The 22,012-nt window shown below is 41.1% G+C and overlaps 1 protein-coding gene across 1 annotated transcript in view; it reads left to right on the top strand.

Annotated features, from left to right (window-relative positions):
• The first annotated feature begins 413 nt into the window (after positions 1–413).
• Positions 414–22,012, top strand: part of parp8 (poly (ADP-ribose) polymerase family, member 8) — a 30,432-nt gene continuing 8,833 nt past the window's right edge. The window contains exons 1-7 of the mRNA XM_077001065.1: positions 414–1,023; positions 1,687–1,741; positions 11,028–11,065; positions 12,626–12,715; positions 13,970–14,040; positions 14,164–14,232; positions 17,133–17,227. Of these exons, the coding sequence (XP_076857180.1) occupies positions 933–1,023; positions 1,687–1,741; positions 11,028–11,065; positions 12,626–12,715; positions 13,970–14,040; positions 14,164–14,232; positions 17,133–17,227 (509 nt within the window). The 5' untranslated portion in view covers positions 414–932. The remainder of the gene's footprint in view (positions 1,024–1,686; positions 1,742–11,027; positions 11,066–12,625; positions 12,716–13,969; positions 14,041–14,163; positions 14,233–17,132; positions 17,228–22,012) is intronic.

Here is a 22,012-nt window from a genome sequence, read left to right as displayed (position 1 = left end):
TTAATTAAGTAGGTCTTGTATTTCTGTTCGAAAGCATTGTGAGCTTTCGAAGTCATAATCGAAATTGTAAACACTGTAAAACACTGAGGAAAAATTGTGGTAATAAAACACTGTATTAACATAATCATTAGCGTATCATGTTAATGCTTCGTGGATGCTGATGGCTCTTTCATTGTGCTGTGTGTATACATTTTGACCGCTGTTATTTAGTTAAAAGGTATTTCATTAGGTCACAGGTTGCCGAATGAATAAATGCTTTCACACAACTACTAGCCTGATGTAGATCACTCGAGCACCATCTGAAAATGTGTTTTTTTCGACGAAATCTTATCGTTAAGTATAATGATCAATATAGTAAAGTACCAGGGCAGGTCACGTGGTTGTCTTTTCGGTAAATCGAAAAACTGAGTGGGCGCGTGGGTAGAAAAACATGCCCATGACATCATCTGGCATGAATACTGGTACCACTGGGTTCGACTGAGGATCCCACAACATTATCCTGATAACAGTTATTTTGTAACGTGGCCACGTCGATTTCGCCCGTACGTTCTCTAACAGCAATGTTAGTTTCACTTTAAGACTTGCTGGCTCCTGCTCGTGCCTCTCGGAATCGCCATTGTTGGGTTTAGCAGAGTGATGAGGAGGGTAGTACGATGCTTCCGGTGTAAAAGTCATATCTTTATGAAATCCATCGCGGAAAGGAAGCTCCAACTGCTGAAGGTTTTTTTATTATTTACGGGCACGATCTATTGTTAGACGAGATGAAACGGTGTCGCCGAACTGAAACAGCACGGTCTGTGTGACACACCTGGGATTGTTCTACAGCACACGTCCAATTACGTGTGACTGCTTTAGGTACACTGTGCCTGGGAAGGGAGAGGATATTTCGCTGTGCATTAGTAAGAAAGGCCATTTCAGTGGGTTTTTATTTCATGGGGATGTGTTCAAGACAAGAGAGAATTCAAAAAGACGTCGACATCGTAATACAAAGGTGCAAGGCAGAAAAGGACTGCCTTTTCTCCGGTGAGTTTGCTCAGCCTATTATGAAGTGTAGTGTTTTCCTTCTACCCAGCCTGTCTTCACGGTGTGTGAATAATAACGTTATTCACACACCGAATTAGGCAGACCTAAACACACCTCGTAGTTTGTACCATCCCGAATGTCGTATACTGCTCACTACATCCAAAGCACGGTTCAGATTACTGAATAAACAGCTCCCAATGTGCGCATTACATTTTTGCTTGTCGGATATTTTGCTATATTTACGAAATATGCAGTTATCGACTTTTCTTAACGGGCCTACGGAACTACCAGTCTTGCTTTGCTGTCCTTAGAATAATATAACCGTAATAAGGCATTAATATGCCTGTCATGCAATTAGCAAGTGCTCTCTGGGGGTATCAAAATGGAAATATTTCCATCATCAAACCGACATACATATGGCCTTCGCATGAGTCAGGTGAAGAACCCAAATAGCCGGCTGAATGAGCAGAGGCTAGGTAAATATTTATTAGCTATCAATTTGCTTCCTCAACATCCCACGTCAGTGGAAATCCCTCTTGATGTTGCCATGGAGACTACACTTGTTGAGAGGGACTTTTGATTGTGGTCCCCTCCATTGTAAGTGGTGCAGGTCCTTGTCGACGTGGTCACATATATGACTGTTTGATCTTCTTTGGCTTTCAGATTTTCGATACACTGACGCCACCTTCACATTTACCTATTCAAAAGGATGTAGAAGGTAAAGATGTTTACATTGATATCATGCTGTTGTCAGAAAGAGAACACCAGATGTTAATCAGATGATGTATTTCAAAAAGCTTTGGTAATAGTGCAAGTCTGTAACTACACGTGTGTACTATATGTACACTGCATACATGTATGTGCATTCTTTGTGTGCATGCAAGCTTATATAAATCTAGACGAACTGCAAGTTGGGTCAGTTAATCACGCTGAAGGTAGTGAAACACCTTAGTTGTGCTGCCTGCAGTTCAGCTCCATTTGGTTAGCATGCCTGGCTCGTGAAACAAAGCTAAGTCTGCTGTAGGCTGTTCCTGTGCTCCATAATAAGGTCAGCTTGGCGTTTTGCATACAGCAAGTCAACTGCATGCAAATTTAGTAGGAAGAAGAACAATATAGTCTGGCTATATACTGTAAATGTGATAAGAGGGACAGTCAAGGGAGCTGAAAACAAGAATGAAGTCGAGGTCTGATTCATACTGCCGTACGACGTTATGTTTTGGAGACGCACTAGTGAATTGCGTGGAGTGCTCGTTCTTCGGAAAGCACCTACTGACAAGCCTCCAGGAAACACAGAGAGACTGGAGTCCAGCCAGCTCTGCCCTCACACTGAGTCCTATTATGTCTATCTAAGGGAACCGCAGTTTTACTTTTTTCTTTGCTTGAAGATCATATGTCATTCAGGGTGTCAAAAGGCAAGAGAGCTCAATACGCAATAAGGTGTTTTATATACATAAATAGAATGAACTAAGTAAAGATTACAGTTCTTTTTTTGTTACAGTAGGATGTTGTATGTCCATCTAGAAGAACTTACCTAGTTTTCTGTTCAGTGGAGCTGTGTTGGGTGATGTTCTGCATAATTTGCTGTTTCAATAAAATGCATGATCATTAATGTTAGGACATTTTCAGAAATGTCACCTGTGGATTCTGGACTAGCTATGTCACAGAAAGTCAACTTGGTTTTAAGTTTGGCCCTGAATTTCGACCAGAGTGATTAATTTTATTGTACATTCTATGTACATCCCTATGTAATTACCAACACACATTTTGGGGTTATTTGCATGGTATTAAGAGCTGTATAGCCACATTTTCTCATTGTAATTTGTGGCCAACAGCCTTAAGAACCATCACAGTTATTTCTAATACTCAGCTCAAATTATGACGGCTTACCTGAGGGCATTTGGATGAATTTGTTATAGTACTTCCTTCGCCACAGTCATGCAAATACCTTGATAAATATGGTAATTAAAACGTAGGTGTCCAGGAACGCGCATTTCGTTCATTGGAGCAGCACCAGCACCGATAAGCAAATCCTGAGAAAAGATTTATGAATGCAGAGTGGGGGCTCTGATATTTCAATTAATTCTATTTTAATTAGGGCAGCCCCTGGCTTAGACTGCAATCTCTCTAGGCCTCTACTGAATAATGACCTTACGCACAATTAAAGCTTCACTTACTGCCAGTGGTGTTGGTATTGGGCTGTGTGTGTGGTGGAATACATTGACTACTAGACTGGACAGTAAACAGGCTTCTGTAAATAATGTTTAGAGAAATTTAGGATTTGTAGTGTTTCGGATTTCCAGATCACACAACATACCTTCAGGATATCTGTATTTATAATCTTTATATAGACCTAAAATCTAGTTTACCTCCTTCTTCTCTTGAAAACTACATTCACCATCAGTATATATATATATTATCTTCTCACCTTCTATACCTTCTAAATCAGGGGTTCCCAAACTGTTTTGGGTAACCTATTCCAAATGGACATTATACATTTTTGGGGACCCCAATACTTTTTTGACAACTTTACCTGTTATACCAAACTTAATTTGTGACTGCTATATAGAATAGAAAGTTTAGTTTTTTTGACGTGTTTATTATGACTTGTCTGTAAATGTCTTGTGAGCTTACTTGGCCTCTCAAAGGACACTTCCAAACAAAAGCCATTTTAGTTTCTCTTTGTTTTGTATTGTCAAGCTTGTGAATCCATATTCGAGAGATGTTCTGGCACATTGTTGTTGTTTAATTTATTTACTTTTGACTGCTCTCCTACTGAATCACAGTCACTTAATTTTGATGATGAAGTAGTGGGGGTAGATGGACAGAGAAATGTGTCTGTTCTTATTGCTGAAGTGCTGTGTCACTGTAATGGTACAGTCTCAAAAACACAGGCGATAGCGTACATACACTTCTGATAGCACCTTGTTTAACTCAATGACATTTCAAAATAGTAGTTCACAAAACCCTCACATAGTTAAAACAATATCTGTAATATTAAGTTTGAGGGGTAAAGAGAGTTCCTCCCGTTTGTAAATCAGGGACCCCATGTGGAGTCAGAGCCCGTAGTTTGGGGAATGCTCTTCTAAACACTCAAACCCTTTTGAGTTTATTTTTGAAAATGTCAATTCATGAAAACAAATGCATAATAGACTAATTGTTTTTGTTTTCAAGATGAATGCAGCAAACTAGGGTGTTATTCTAAAAACATTTATTTATGAATTATTATTAGAATCACTAAAACTGGGTTTGTGTAGGCTGCATGTTTTAATGTTTAATAATTTAATATGAACACCCTTTTGCAAAATTAGGCAGAATATCGAGCTAATCTCCTAAAGGCGGCAGGTTTTCTGTAAAACAGTGACTTCATCCCATTGCTGTGTAGTTTTGGGTTTAAGAGTCATTGTCTGAATAGTTGATGAATAGTGTGAATAGTTGATTAATTTAATTTAATGACTCATTCAGATTCTTTGCTTTTCTGATGAATTGCTGTGTATGGCGCAGGCCGTACAGACATGTTGCATCATAGCTAAGAAATCAGTTTATTGTTACTGTTTAATGGTGCAAAGCTTCAGTGTGGGAAAAGCCTGTTATCATATTAAGCTTGATGTTGGCTTATTAACTTTAGGAAATCACTGAAGTGGTTTTAGGTAAATCAGGCTTACCCCAAAAATATCAAATGTAGATGTTGAGAGATTATATGCAAATTGTTGTGTGACCATTGCAGGATTATTATTATTATTATTTTTTATTAAACCTTTATTTTACCAGGCAAGACATTAAGAACAAGTTCTTATTTACAATGGCGGCCTGGCAAGTAGCAGAGCCACTTGATAAAAATAATCCACACTAAACAACACAAACACAACAGAAAATAACAGACACAGTAAAACATAATACATACACACATGCACACACTCATATATATTTTACAGGATGGTATGTGAATAGGCTGGCAATGTTTCAAATATAACAGCAGATTGACACATAAAGATTATGAGGTAATACAATTAAAATAAGGTAAATTAATGGGTTTTTGAACGACTTACTTCTGCACTGTTTTGGGTAAATAGAAAGAAGACTCGATATCATGTTTATCCTATTTTATCCTATATTGTTCTTCAAGGTGTGTCTTTAGTGTTCTATATACATTTATTGATATATGATATAAAAACTGACTTTATCATAAAAAAATTATATGTTCTTTTTAGAATAACAGCATCCTGTTGGATTAGCAAAACAAGCTGGTGGTGGGGCTAAGGGTGAGAGTACCTGTCTCAAATGTATAATCAGATGAAAACTCATGCAAAATCCCAAACCAGTATAAACAAACAGTGTAAGCAGCATAATTAAAACCAAATAAAATACTAGCTTATGATCCTATGATCCAGTAACATTTTTGGAGCTCCTAATGCATCTAAAAAGTGCCTGTTGTACATAAAGTTGAAAAGCATAAAAAGTAAAAAAAAAAAAAAAAAAACTCTTCAAAATGGACGGAATCAGGAGGCTGTTTGTCATTTGTTTTGAACTGGGTCTGCAAATGTCACGCTTGTTCGTAAATGAGGCAGCATGCATTGCAATCAGGACGATGGCTTTCGATGAAAACTTTGTCACTGGGGCGTGACAGAAGTGAAAAGGAAGCTGTGAATTTCCTGTAGTTCTCAGCGTTGCGGCCCCGCCTGCCGACTGGGGAACACGCCGTTCCTGCTGCTCATGTAGACGTGATTAATTAAATCCAGTGGTTCGCTGCTCCGTACCACCACTACACCACTATTCCCAGTACGCTTTCTTGTTGAAGCTATAAAGAAGCATCCCTGGTAATCTAGGTGATTGTTGCAGGTGTATGACCAAAAGATCTAGTCATTACAGTGCTTCTGCTGAGGAACACTGGCTTCATCTAGTCACCCTTTCTCATCAGTTTCAAATATTCCAAGCTGCAGATGATTAACATCAGGAATTCAAATGGGACTTTTTTACATAGTCTCTTAATATCTTTATTTGTCAGTGCCGGTGTACAGTGGGGAATATCTGTGAAGTCAGGTCTGTATCTGGGGGCTACTAGATGCTGTAAATTGTGTGTCATTAATACTGAACTGGGGTGCTACAGTATAATGATTTTGAGCTCTCCCCACAGCTTTAGAAACGTGACAGGCACTGAGGGTTTCTGATACTCAAAACATCCATATCTGTGATGACCGCTTGAAATCTTTAACTTGACCTTTTTTTTTAGTTTATATATTCATTTAAACAAAGGAAGTGTAGGTCAAACAAATTCTGCATTTGCATAAGTGGTAACATGATATTGCATTATGTGACAAATAGAATGGACTATAAAAAAGCCTAATTGCTGCTTCAAGCTACAGAACTACTGTCCAAGCTCTTTAATTAAGTTTTACAGTATTGATGCTCTACTAGACTTTCACACATGATGTGTGGGTGTTGCGCTTGTCTGAGTCACAGCCAGTAGGCTTACCAAATGTTAAGACACTGGTGTATCAACAAAAACTGTCTCTATTTTCAGTTGTTTAATACTGTTCCAGCCCTACAGTTAGAGTTGTTGTTCTATGAATCATCTAAGAATGTATATGTATAACGCTTTTTATATGTATGTATTTTATCATATATGCATACATAAATAAGAATTATACATACATTTATGTGATTTGAACTAGTATGAAATGCTTTTAAATACATAAATGATCCTTTGAAGAAGTCCCTATGTCAGTTTACACAACAGTGACATGAGTACAGAGCTCCACTCATGGTCTTTCCAGAGTGGCCTAGTGAGCTCTAGCCAAGCACTGACAGACAAAAGACATATTTCATCAGTGCATTTTATGGGGTCTCACTGAGCACTAATTTCATCAGGTCCCAATGTGGTTGCCGTTGTGAGCTTTGGATCCTATGGAGCTCTGTATTATGAATTAAACTATAAAGCTCTAGCTTAATGGCGGAGCCCCGAACAGGGAGGAACAGCACCTGCAGAATAAGACGTTTTGTGAAGGGTGCCAGACAGCCCAGTCCCTTCCCAACCCAGCAGACCTCCTGATGAACGGCCATCACACCAACACAGCACCATCAGCAAGAGGCTGTGAAGCCACCAGAGTGGGTGAGAAGGCTTAATCAAGCCACACTGAATATATACCACAGCTTAGAGCTACCAAAATGAGTTTGTTTTACAAATGATGAATTATGTTGGGTGGGAGGTGGCAAAATTAGATCAAATATGAACTGGGGGGGGGGGGGGTGCATAATTGGATCTTCTGTCTCTGAGGATATCTGGAAAATTTCAAACACATTCCCTGCTTCTCTACGCACTTTACCATGATGACATTTTCTCACACAGTGAAAAGGTACAAGTGAAGTGAAGCAACTTCAACTTTCAGACTTCTAAAAACACCTACTTTGTAAGAATGAGGAACTTGCAAAAAAAAACTTGCATAAGCAATGGTGTAAATTCACATGTTCTCTTTTTACAAATTTAAAAGGTGATAATATGAAGGAAAAGTAAAGCTTAAAAATAGATGTAGAACAAAGTAGAACAATTATAAATATCCTTTAATTAGATAGTGTTAACTGTGCAACAATATAATTTTCAGTTAAACTTTAATTGGTTTGCAAATTGTTTTACGAGTGATGAAACTTGAAAGCATCTTTGTTTTCCACAGGTAGGTCTATGGCTTATGAGTCTACTGTGAATCACAGTAAATGAATCTACGGTGTCTGAATAAAATGGCCAAACACACTGGTCTATTAGCTTTAGTATGAAAATAAGAGCTATGAAACCCTCATTCTGTATCTGTTGGATCATATGCTAACATTAGCCTAGCATCAGTGTGATGGAGACCGTCACTTAGGAAGCTTAATGGCTGCTCTGGCAGTTAGGGAGATGGCTCCTTGCTCAGATTTCCAGTTTACCTCCTTTTATCCCTGGATTTGAGTCCTGGGTAGGATACTACAAAAGTTTGCATATTGCACCTTTAACCCTGATATATTGCACCTTTTATTTCATTTCAACACTAACCCCCTCATCCAGGACCCCCACCTCCAAAGTGGCTTCTGGTTTTGGCTTTGTCTTCAGCCTCATGATCTCTTCTATCAGGCACTGGGACATATGCAGCTAGTGAATTAACTTAATGCCTCATGGGTTTTATGGAAAAGAGTGCAGCGTTGAGCAGCTCTGTCACTTTTGGAGTGGTGTATGGAATCTGGAATATCGCATGGCAATATTGAGTATCGCAGTTTTCCTGTGGTATCTTTGAAATCAAATTATTATTACGGTATTTAAAGTCTTGAAAATGTGAACCATTAAAATGCTGCTTCAGGGTACTACATAGAAGTTGCCATTTTGTCAATGTGTATATTCATAACCCAAAGACCAGATGTGGATCAGATCAGATTGTAAATACTGATAATGTCTGTTGTGCAATCTAACATAAAGAAAGCCTAGATAGATTATCATAGCAATAACAAATCAGCATTATTATTAAACCTTCTGGTTTATTGTAAACACTGTGCTCTTTTTAAATTGATAATCGATAATAACCAACAGACGAACTTTCAACCAGTGCAGACATCGAATATTTCATTTAAGGTTTTCACACTGCCACCCCATGGTCAGAGCTCTGTGTTAGTACACTGTACTAAGTCAGTATGTTTTTAAGTTCCTGTGAAATCCCTTAAATGTCACTTAAGACTTGTTTCATTTGTTCCCGGTCAATTAGGCCCATGTTCAGTCGGTTCTGTCATGGACTCGGGTCCGAGGACCTCTGCTCTTTGTTTTGCACCAGTGAAGGACATGCACCGGCATCCAGCCACCCAGGGGCAGAGGTGCAGAACTCCTGCCTCTGTTCGCTTGTCTTTCAGCATCACTAGCGCGGGAGGTCGGCGCAGAATTCCCCCGAAAATCAAACCCACATGCCTTGCAGTTCTAAGAGGCCACAAATTTGATTTTAGTGAGAGTGACATAGATGTGGTGTAAGGCAGTTTCTCTGCCCCCACCACCCACCCTCCCCTTCCTCAAATGTAAATCTTGCTGATGTCAGCAAACTAAAGCACTATACATTTGGACCCAGGCAGATTCAGCAGAAAGAGCATATTTTGACATGTTTCTAACTGGAAGAAAGGAGTTTGTGGCCATTGTTTGACTGCTGTCTTTGACCGATTGCATAGCCACTTTCCCACTGATGGATTACAAGCAATTTGCGGTGGATGATGTGATGTGTATTAATCTAGACTAAGCCATATTAATTTTTTAAACACAAGAACTTGAAAGTGAAATAAGCTAGTGTCAGGCGTGACACAGCCCAGTTATTTTTAGCTCTTCTCAGATGTTACTTTGAATAACTGTTGGAGTGCCTCCACCCTGCAGAAACGTCAAGAACTCTCAGCGGGACTGAGTTTGAGCAAACAGCTTTTTCTTATACTGCATGCTAGCTCATTTTATTTATTCTGCACAATACCTAGGTACACGCCTCTCACTTTCCAGGTCACATGTAATCACTTATACGCACTTAATATGATCTAAGTGTTATAGGATCTATAGATAACATGATTTGTTATTGTAGACTATATGATCTATAGATAACATGATTTGTAGATTATATGATCTATAGGTTACATGGTCTAGCTAATGTGATATAAAGATTGCTTGTCAGCATGTATCATCACTGGCAAAAGCTACTGTGGTTATTACTGTAACAATTGCTTGCAGTTGGTAGTTTTTCTTCTTCTCTAAAATACTAGACAGACCTCACACATCATTTTGGAAACTCATGTTTCGCACATCTTTTGGAAACCTTTATATTTTTCCAACTGAATTATCAGCCCTTGGGTTGGTTCCAGAACCAAAGAAACGTTCTGATGATGCAGGGATTCGTTCAGCATTCTAAGACAGCAGAGCATAAGAACTATCTTGCATCTCATTAGACCCTTCAGTCTTCACAAACTGCTGTCTTCAAACATAATAGTTATCAGCTACACTGACCAAAGGATCTTCTACTTGTGGCTGTGTATTTATTAACAGTGGGAGATACTGCATACCCTTGGAACCATGATTAGTGCACATTTAGTAAATTAACATTTAATTTTACTTTGTACTTTTAAAATGTATTTAGTGGGTTTTGTGCTATTTTTGCAGTCACATTTACTTGATCACAGAAGTTGAAATTTTTTTTATAACCTTAGGGACTGATACATTTTAAGGACTTCTGGACTATGGCCCCCCTCCTGCAATATATAAACTGAAATGTTTGTCTCTTATTTCTTTCATTAGCCACATCTTAGTCATTATTGTGATAAACTGATTAGAAAATGTGTTCGCTGCCATTTAATGTAATTAACATCACATTTGTGCATTGTCTTCAGTTTGGGAAGTTCTTGAATTACCTTTATCACAGAATCATTGTTATTATATTATATGAGGGTAACAATGTATAATAAAACGTGAAGTGTAACTCACTCGAAACTTTAGGGCAGATGTTCCAGTTATATGATCTAAGAGCCAAATGTGTTGGGTTTTTGTGTGTAGGCTACATCATAAAATGTTTTATTATGGCTTTATTTTCAGTTATAGCACTGATTGGAAGTATGCAAAATGTCATTTCTGCCAAGGGCAAAGACAAAAACAGAACTTGGCAGTGAAGTGTAACTAAAGGATGTCTGCTACCACACTCAGCTGATTTCACTGTTACTCTATTAAGGAGCTCCAGTGAGAAACGGTGCTGAGTCGAGCAGAATCAGTGATTGGGTGATTTTATTACAATAAGATTTGCCTGGGTCAACTGTGAAAACCAATTCCCAGAATTCATCTTTATGTTACATACTTATCTTACCTCTTTATAGGGGTATTGATTCAGGCTCATTAATTTATGATTACCTTACACTGAATTGACCATAACTACATAGTCATGTGAAACTTTATACCTCTTGGAACAGTGGAGAGACATTGTGTTGTCTTTGGACTTCTTTATTCATGTGTATAATTAACTTTCCTGTTGTTTGCTCAGGGTATCTTACTCCGTACATGTCTCTGATGATTACCCAGGTAAAGTACCATTTGTACCATATGTTTTATTACATTAACAGTTCATTTTTCCAACATTCAAGGAATGTGTCAGTTGATTGTGATGAATTGCACCTGATTTCTTAATTTTCCATACAGAAGGTCAGTCATTTTTATTAAACAAGTATTTAACCATGTAGATAAACTCTTAACACATATTTGTTAACCGTTGTAGTGTCTTTCCTTTAGTTTATAATGACATATTAAATGGCATATTTGGAGATCCTGTAGAATTCAATTCCGCATGACAAGGAGCTTGGGGACATTTATACAGGTTTTATTTCTGGCAGTGAACTAAAATTTGCATGACAAGAAAACTGTTGTGGGCCACCACACAAAGGGACTGTTAATGTGGCCACGTCAGACTGCCCACATCCACAATGGGAGAGCTCTTTATTGCTGCTGTTACCAAGGGGGTTGGCTTAAATAGACTTCATTTTCTCTCACCCTGCTTAAATTCCACTGGCACATCAGGTTTGAGCAGGTATGGGTATTTCTTTTCGGGTATTTTTAAAGATGGCAACCTGCTGTTCCCTGGCATACCTGTATAATTCCTAGTACTAGTACTGACATGAAGAGCTAGGCTAATATACAGCCTATTCCCTTTAGGTAGAGAGGGTTTGTGAAACTGAAATGATCTCTGAGTTGGGGGCAGTTGATTTTACAGTAGATTTAAGGACTTTTTTTGGTCTAGTCAGGTGAGATGCATTTGGTGTTTTTACTTCTCTGGTGTACTCAAACTGGGTAATTAAATGACGTGTTAATTCAGGCATGTCACCAGTTTTGTGGATTGTAGTTTGGCCTCTCTAGGTTATAAAGTTTGGGTGTTGCAGAAAAGGTTAATGCTACAGCCATCATGGCCTATGTTATAAGCTGACGTTACCACAGGGGTGCTGTCCCTGTAGTTGTGGCTTCAGTAAACACCACCACCCATGTTAGCATCACTCTTCTAAAGGGGTTGACGAATCACAAAATGCTAAATCTTATACGTGGGAAAAGCTGGAGACTACAGAAACGTTTGTCTGAGAATGACCTTGATCCAGACGAAATATCTAAAAGCTTTTCTCCTACCGAAGGCCAGGGGAGGCAGACCTCCTGTAGGCCTGTGCGCTGGGTTTTAAGTGCCTCTAAAGTTCAGTGGTAGACAGAGGATATGGCGTGAAACAGTTCGGACGTCCCTGGGCCAGACTGGGACGTAGCTAACGAAATCCACACAGCATGCAAGGACAGGCCATAAACAGCAGATTGTTCAAAACTCACCACAGAATTGTGGGAATTATCGTTTCAGTGACATTAATAGTGGTGATGTCAACGACAAGTTTCCTGTATTAAGCCTTGTAACTTTATTGGTTTCTTCACTGTTAAAAAAAAAACAACAAAATTGAAATAAATATGAATTAATCCAAGGATTGTGTTTAGTCTGACCATTACTCTGTTTATGTAAATCAAATCAGTCTGACAGATGTTGATTAAATGTAGCTATTACTGCTATTTAGTTTGTGATTTTTTGCTGTTAATATCTGTGTACGTTTTCCCTTTCAGACAACACATATGTCTCTAACTCTGAGAATGATGATGAAGTATTAGTCACACGAGATCCTATACCAGTGATTTTCCACAGAATAGCAACAGGTAAAGGCACTGTATAATGAATATTACTTTAAAGGTAGGAAGTACATTCCATTATTATCCATTATTAATTATAACGTCCATTATAAATGGCATTAAGATTTAGTTGAATTTGAATCTTTCTTCAGTGTAAATGTTTTTAACCACGTTTCTTCTCTCAAATACATGCATGCAAATGATACTGACAAATGCATCCATGAACTGCAAGTGAAATGCATTCATCCTGAAATCCTCATTCACACTGAGAAGCACTTCTCTCTCTTCCCAAATGAGAGGGTCCGTCATGTCCGTTAGATAGAGCATAATTCTCAGAACCTCTTATGAAGAGGAGTGGTTAGGCTTTCAGAAATATATCATTCATCAAGTAGTTGACTTATAATATTATCAGATGTGTCTGCATTTATTATTAATATGTATAGATCAGACATGTCTTCTCCAACTTCATCCCAACAGAATGTCCAAAATGCTTTGGAACATTTTTCTTTCAAATTTCATGTTGTTTTCTTCCAGTTTTAAATCTGAAATACGTAAATCCCAAACTGCATCCCTTTTAATTTAACACGGCATCTATTTTGCTTTTCACACTTCATAACCTTGCACAGGTCTAATTAAAATGGTTGACATTTCCCTGCAGAGTAGGTCAGAACCGAAGCGTATGCCTTTCCAGTTTTGCAGCTTTGACCTCTCTTCACCACAGCTCGCCACACGTGTTTGTCAGCATAACATCAGCGAGACAAAACACGAACTCTCAGCAGTCTCACTTTATCTTTGGCATGACTGTTATAGACCATGTGCCAGACTGTTCTAATTATTAGCAGTGTGCCTAGGCCCACAGAAGGTGCTGGAACACCAGCGCCTCGGGCCCTGGAGGCCCTGGAGCACTGGGGGCTCAGATCCTGCTAGTGAAGACAGGTACAAAATGAGAGGTTAGGCCAGAACCTGGTAACTGCTGAATGAGACGCGTATTAGTTATTCCTGGCTGTTGCATGGCCTGCCCTTGGGAATGGCACATGATACCTGCCACTGGGGTTCTGGAGTAGAACTGATCTAGCCTATGTCCAGCCATGCTTTTGGCAATGAAATATGCCGCCTTGATTAGACTCGGTGTACCTATTTGACACAGTTTCTTTAATATGTTTAATGCCTCAATTGGCTACACGCTGACAAATGTGCGCAATATGTAGAAGAGAATATGCTAATGTGGATCACTGCCTCATTCTGGGCTGATTATCATGATTGGTTTCGCATTTTCTGCAGAGATAAGGATCAATAATGATGCCACCAGCTGTCTTTCCATCAAGTCGAAGCTTCAGATCGACAAAAATACGGTAAGACAGATTTCAGTCTTTTGCGCCTTCAGTCTTCTTTTCATTTGTCAATTCTATGCACTGCGATGAACTGAAGTGCGGATGAACTGCTATGAGAAATGACTGTGAGCTTTTATCTTGCAGTGCCACTATGCCATAGAGGAGGACTCGGAGGGTGATAATGACTCTGAAGAGTTCTACTATGGTGGTCAGGCAAGTTCAGATGACCCTCACTGAAACATCTACATCTAATTGGAGACATTAAAAAATAAATGTTTGCTTCACAGAGCAGGGATAAACCATTTCAGACAAACCCAGTGAACCCAAAAGCTCTTGACTAATAAGAGCATAGAGTAGGAGTTGGAAGGAGTCAGATGACAGGTGACTAATGACAGGTCTCTCTCACCACCTGCAGTCTGACATTTGAAATTTTGAACTCAAGCTTAAACTTTAATATGCACTTAGGTGCCCAGCAATGTGAATGTGAAAAAAGAAAACGGATTTCGTAGCCAACCCCGGCCAAGGACACTTTGAATTTCATGCTAAATTTCCCCAGTGCCTTAAATGGCTCATATAAAATAATTTTGGGCGCTCTTTGCTAGAGAAGGCCATTGGCCCATTCATCAGGGAGGGAGAAGGAAAGCTTCCGTCATGTGAATGAATGTCTGCACAAGTGAGTCAGTCATAAATGACCCATATGCTGACTCACTGGAGGAGATCCATTATGGCAGAGCTCGCAAGACTGAACTCGATTAACCCTCGGTGGGCTGGACCCATGGCGGTCGTTTCTGACTGATTGGCGGCCTGTCGTCCGAATGGTGATGCTTGCCCTAATGTCCTCAGCCGGCCTGTGAATGCACACTGGTGCTCACTCAGGGCAGTGTGGCCCCATTAGCACTGACAATGTTCTGGGAGCGCTCTGTCACCACAGACCTACCTCTGTGGCACACCACCCTGCCCAACCTCTGAGAGAGTGGTCATGCCTTGCCTTCAGTCTGAGGGGGAGATTGACACAGTGGGTCATTTAATACACAGATATGATACTGTATTTGTGACAGACCTGTGTGTTAATCTTTACCTCCCTGTCTTGGTGTTCAGCAAGAATTGAGGTTGATTCTCAGGGGCCTTCCTTAACATTTAAATGTGTTTAACTCTTTTACAACAGTAAGTTTAACAGTCAACTTTTACAACAGTCAGAGCCAAAGATTCTGTTTTTTTAAGGTTTAACAAAAAATTTCTGAAAAAATAAATTGTGAGTTGGTGGGGGAAGACACTGCTTTGGCATCGTTGGTGTGATGAAGAAAGTAGCTTTAGTAATGTGTTACTAGCATCTGAAATGTCCAGAGGTCTGAATTAACTCTCAGAAAGCTTGCACACGTTCAGTCAGACAACACTGTACTACCACTGGCATCTCCAGTGGCCTCGTCCATTTGCTCCATACCACACTTACTTGTGCTGAAAGTCAGACTATATGCTGAAAGTCAGACTATGTGATGAAAGTCAGACTATATACTGAAATTCGTCAGACTATATGATGAAAGTCAGACTTTATACTGAAAGTTGCTAGACTATATGCTGAAAGTCAAACTATAGGATGAAAATCAGACTATATGCTGAAAGTCAGAATTTATACTGAAAGTTGCCAGACTATATGCTGAAAGTCAGACTATATGATGAAAATCAGACTATATGATGAAAGTCAGACTATATGCTGAAAGTCAAACTTTATACTGAAAGTTGTCAGACTATATGCTGAAAGTCAGACTACAGTATATGATGAAAGTCAGACTATGATGAACGGCAGACTGTATGCTGTATCTCTGGCCATAAACCTGTGATGCTGGAGCATTCTGATATGTGGATTTTGTCATCCATATGCAAATTATTTTTTCCAAAACATTCGAGGGCCACATACTTTGTTGTCATTTTGCTGGACTGCTGTACAGTAGTCAGCCTGTTGGTTGCTTTCAGATGTGCGTTGTAGCAACGGTCACAGCGCATAAGGTCTGACGCTGCTGGTAGATAATTATGGTCTTAGTTGCAGTAACACTGAATCAGCTGCCAAGGAGAATGACACAAGACACGTTCAAAGACCAGAAATTTCAACTCCCACCCAAAGAAATCTTTAACAGTCTGTGACTGTCATGTACAAAGGCATAATCATCATGATAATCGCGCAGTGTATGCCCGACTTAACGTTGACCAGACTCTTTAGAAAATATAACTACCATGTTTAATCAGGTGTTTCAAAACCCGTGCAGTGTAAAGAAGGAAAAGGACAGTAATTACCAGGCTGGACGATTGTTCATATTAAATCAAAATGTTAATTATTTTATGCCTGATCTCTGTTATGAGTCTCTTAGTTTCAGAGAACAGAAGGTGAGTTAGGGAGGCAGTGCTGTGTGAGTTACTTGGTGAGATAAAACTCTCATTCTTCCAGAAGAAAGAGCTTTGGTGCTTGCAAAAGAAAGTGTTAAAGTATTCATGAAGAATAAAAGTAGGTTTGCACTCAGTCAAATCCAACTACAGGGATTTAAATGCTGAAATGGCAATGGATATTTGTGTTTATAATATTCTCTCACTTTTGATATTTGGAAGCAATGTTACAGTTACATTAACCAAAGCATCAGAGTCAAACTAGCAAAGCTATCGTATTGTGTTATTAGTTGGTATTTTATCACTTCACAGATTGTTAGGAGGTCTTGTTGATTAGGCCCTGTTTGTCATTCTCTGACTTAAAATATAACAGCTTGCAGTTTGAGGCATCCAATGACTAGCTTTGAACATAAACCTCATTCATGAATCTCATGAGAGATTCTTGGTACACCTTCCACATTCGTTTCTTCTAACTGTTGAACTTCTGTCTCTTTCATTATCTCAGTGATGTTTTAAAAAAATCACTCTCAAGATGGCAGATCAAAAAATGTCACCTGACATAAGATAAAGTAGAATTATATCAAGGGACGTTTTGTGACTGTGTCCCAAGGTTGACAAAATCCAGGTTCCTTGGCCAAAACTGAATGACAGTCTTGCTATCTATACTTTGCTGTGTGTGCCCATAGCATTATGTGTGGCTGACCTGTGCGTGCGTCTGTGTGGTTTGTCCCTGACAGGTGAATTATGACGGAGAGCTTCACAAACACCCCCAGCTGGAGGCTGACCTGTCAGCCGTGAGGGACTTATTTGGTCATCATGCGGTATCTCTCAGGTACCTGTCCTTACAGTCCGGGGGCCCCACCTTTACCCAGTTACACACCAGCTCACACTTCACCCACTCTTTCACTCACACTCAGGGCTTCATGGCTCAAAACGATTTGGATGTCTTTTGAGTATTCCCCACAGTTCCTGCTGGTTTCAGTTTAAAAAGTGGAGATGAACAGAGCTTTTTAAAACCACCCACAGGAAGGACTAATCGAGCGGAGTTGCCTTTCTTCCATCAATATCTGCACTGATGGAATTTAAGGAGGCGTTACCACCAAATGCCAAAGAAGTGGATGTTGAATGAGAGCTCAGCCGTTGTCTGTACGCCATCATTAGCGAGCTTAGCATTCCGGGGTGGAGTGCTCGTCTGGCCGCGGGCAGAGAGGGCTTGTGACGGCGAAGCTCTAAATCATTGTGAATTCTCTGCATCCTGCTCCCAGAGAGCTGCCGCATCACAGGGTTTGGCACCCTCCCTACATAAGCACATCCAAACAAACGAAGCGGTTGCTAATTAGCTTGTGCATGTAGGGCTTCTCCATGACTGAGTCTGGGAAATACTGTGCCGTGGAACTCCCTTTTTTACTTACAAGCAAAAGGAGGTGGATCCTATGGGAGGTGGATCCTACGGTAGGTGGATCCTATGGGAGGTGGATCCTACGGGAGGTGGATCTTATGGGAGGTGGATCCTACAGGAGGTGGATCCTACGGGAGGTGGATCTTATGGGAGGTGGATCCTACAGGGGGTGGATCCTATGGGAGGTGGATCCTACGGGAGGTGGATCCTACAGGAGGTGGATCCTACGGTAGGTGGATCCTGTGGGAGGTGGATCCTAAGGGAGGTGGATCTTATGGGAGGTGGATTCTATGGGAGGTGGATCCTACGGTAGGTGGATCCTGTGGGAGGTGGATCCTACGGGAGGTGGATCCTACAGGAGGTGGATCCTATGGGAAGTGGATCCTACAGGAGGTGGATCCATATGGGTCACGAAGAACACAACGTGACATTGGAGAAGCAGGAGCTGGAAACATTTTTTGCAATGGAAAACATTTCAATTATATCTCACTTTTCATGAGAAAACTAAACTCCATCACACTTTTCAAGAGAAAATTCTAAACTATATAATTCTTTTCATAAAAAAAAAAACTTTTTTAGTTGTAGTTTTTTTTTGTAGGGGAAATCTGAGGTGTAGGTTTTTGCAAGAGGAAGCAGGAGCAATTATCTCGATTTTTTTCGATTTGCTTTGCGACCCTCTTGTTGTCATGCAGCTCCTGAAATTTCCGCAGGCTCCACCCTCACCCTCCGTGCTCTTCATCATGAGCGAGGAGTGCATGTTATTTCTCCCCGGCACCAATGAATTATAGAAACCCAAAGCGGAGAAACGTAACAACAGCATTATGCAGACAGGTCCGGAACGGTTTGCTCTGCCACTTCCAAGTAAACCACTGAAGAAGTTGTTTAAGCATTCGAATTGCGCCAAACGAGAGAGCTGAAATGTGTTACTTACTCTCAGCGCCTTGGGAGAGCCGCTCACTCAGAAGTCGACGTGTTTAACTCCATCAAGCCCGGCGGCTTTCCTCTGTGGCTGCAGCTGTGTGTGTGGGGTAGAAGGATACAGCAGCGTGCCATGGCACGTCCCCCTTCACTCCACCCTTCACTCCACCCTTCAAGCAGCTTGCCCTTGCTCTGTGTCACTTAGATAAATGGACATGGCCTGGATGTCCTCCTCACGCGTTTCTGTGCCTATGCACCGTGGGGCCATGATTTATGGGTTGTGGCACCCAGAGCTGTCCTCCCCCCACCCCTCCACCTCCAGCCCAGTGGAGGGGTTAGCGCTCTGAAGGTCAGGCCATGGTGAAGTCCAGCCCTCTCAGCTCGAAAGCATCCACCTGCCTGGTCTGTCGTCCCTAAACAATGGAAGGACACTGCTGAAGGTGTAGACTCTCTCTCTCTCTCCGCTCTGGGGACTGCAGTCGGGTGGTGCTCCCAGCACTTCTATACGGGCAGGCTTGTCACGCACCTGTTTTATAATCAGCCTCCAACGACTGGCAGAGATTAAGAAAATGCTGTTTCAATGCTCGTCCCTCTGCACGCCTGATAACACGGGCTCGCTTAGTGGCAAACCAGAACAAGCAGCTGTCCGTAGCAGCCCGGGAAAACGTGAGTGCTTGAGGACACAGGCTAAGAGGGAATCATAACAAATGGGGCCAAGCTGTTACTAAGAAAATGATTCATCTCGAAAATCTGCTACTGGGCTTCAACACCGACTCCAGGCTAAAACATCTATTAAAAGCATGTATTTTGAATACTGGGCCTTGATGACCTGATTTTGAAGACTGCAGGCATCCAGACACACACATACAGCTAAACACTCAGTTTTTTGCTTCAGACATTTTGCTGACTTGTCTCACTTAGCTGTTATGCATGGTTGACCTTTGCATTGTAGGCAAAGACTGTACTGAGATTTGGGTCTGACTCCAGCGCATGGAAATGTGATGTAGTTGGTCCATCCTGTGTCCTCAAAAATATGTAGTTGCTGTAAAGCCTTTGCAGAGACTTTGAATTAATTTCTGAGCCACAAGCATTAAATTGTCTGATTTCAGAGCTGGAGCGGTTGAGAGTTAGAACAGAGGAATAATTGAGTGCAAAAGAACAATTTCACAGTTAACCTAATATGTTATCCTAATGGTTGTAAATTATTTTTTTTTATTCAAGGGATTGCATATATGTGAATGTGTGTGTGTGTGTGTATATATGCATGTGTGTAAACACGTTTAAAGGTTTTTGAGGTAGAAAGATTTTTATCTGGCATACCCATATTTTGCACATGTCTTGGTTGTTAGCGGTTTATAAAATGATGTGTAACCATGGCAACAGTTCATTCCAAGCATCACTACAAAGTCATCGCGATGATCTTATGATCACCTAAAATAACTCGAGCAGAAACAAAATGCCACAGCCGAATGAGAATTCATACATGCAGGCATGTCTGCCAGCAGATACATATAGCTGAGAGACAGATACATATATCCCCATAATGACATAGCAAAACCACAGGGAATCAGAAGCCAGAGATACAGTGTCCAACCAAACAAGACCACATTATGTACACAGGTAAAATAGAGGTAAACGAGACAAAGTTACAAATACTGATGGGTGAGGGTAAAATACTACAAGAGCACAGACAAAATTACAAAGAAATCCAAAACAAAACCACACGGTGAACCACAGCAGATCCACTCCCTTTAACGTGGAGATGCTGAAGAGAGATCTGACTACTGGACCAGGACTAGGGACTGGTGGAGCTGGGAGCAGGACTCAGGACATGTTCGGTCAGGAACAACTATGGAGCAGGATCAGGAACTGATGTGGGAGTCAGGGCAGGACCTGAGGCTGGATTTGGCGCAGGGTCAAGAGCCAGGACTTCAGGTAGAACATGGTGCTAGCAACACCAGTGTTATGGGTTCATTTGTCATGGGTTATACCTGCTGTCATACTGATAAACATGTAAGTTGCTCTGGAAAAGGGCATCTGTTAAATGTCACGAAGGTATAAATGTATTGGGACAGGAACGGGAGCTGGCACAGGAACAGGAACAAGAACCAGGACAGGAATGGAAATTGCAGAGGGCCTATGAAAGATGCTGGTAGGTCCAGGAGACCAGGTCAACTTACTTGGCACTGAAGGGATGAGACACTGGAGCAGAAACATCAGTTTATACAAAAGGAGTTGAAAGAGCACTGGCAATCTGCTGAAACTAGAAGTCCCACCAATGCAGAGGCTAGGGGAGATCTGAAGGGAAGCTCAACCCCCCCAAAAAACTCATGGAGTCAGGGAGGGGAGCAGGGCTTGAGTGGGGGGGTGGCTGGGACCATGAGCAACGGGGCAGAGAAGGTTGGGAATGTGAGGACCTGAGTGAAAGAATCTGGGAGCACAGCCAGCAGAGTTGGTTTGGCCAGGACATTGGTGCTTGAGCAGCAGAACCTGAGCTGGCCCAGGTTGTATCAGATCAAAGCAATTAAATTACAGGAGGAGAAAACCTTTGCAGGTGTCTGCCAGCTCGTCCCTCAGCACAGTGTGAGTCCATTCACCAGCTGTCCTGGTGAGCACTCCCTCCATTAAAGATAAACAAACCTCGTGTGCCGTCAAGCACTCTCCAGCGCTGGCATCAAAGAGAAGGTTCACTTACCTGGAGTCCTTCTGACGGCGACATCCAGCGAGGGGTTCCCCGCAAATGATCCTTTTGGATGCTGGATTCCTCCAGTGTGAAGGAAATTGCTCTTCCCATTAGGCAGTGTTGGGCGTGGCTGAACACTTGTTGCTGTGTTAAAGCAGCCAGACTTTCACGCCACACAGCGATAAAGACACGAATGTAAAGATGAGACACACTTACAGAGGGCATTTTCATATTGTGGAGTGTGAGAATAAGATGTTTACTGAAGACAGTGTAATATTGTGGAGTGTGTGTGGATGAGACACACTGAGAGCAGTTTCATATTCATCATCACATGTACCACTCCACGTCTGAAGAACCGGGAGACGGATACATATATCCAGTAAACATATTCGCACCACAACTCCCCATGTGAGCATAACACACAAGGGAGAATTCACCTTTCCACCGCTTTTCTTTGGCCTGTAGTGTCTTTCTGGGTCCTCTGCGTAAACTCGTGAAGAGTGGCAAAACACAACCTCACTTTCCTACGCTTGACGCCACTTTTGTCTGCTGTTGGAGCAGGGGAACTGGGCCCATTAGTGTTCTTGCCGACAATACACCAAATAGTTGTGTCATCA

This window comes from Brachyhypopomus gauderio, chromosome 3 (genome assembly GCF_052324685.1).
Source record: "Brachyhypopomus gauderio isolate BG-103 chromosome 3, BGAUD_0.2, whole genome shotgun sequence".
Taxonomy (NCBI): Eukaryota; Metazoa; Chordata; class Actinopteri; order Gymnotiformes; family Hypopomidae; genus Brachyhypopomus; species Brachyhypopomus gauderio.
This window is presented reverse-complemented; position numbering and strand designations above follow the sequence as displayed.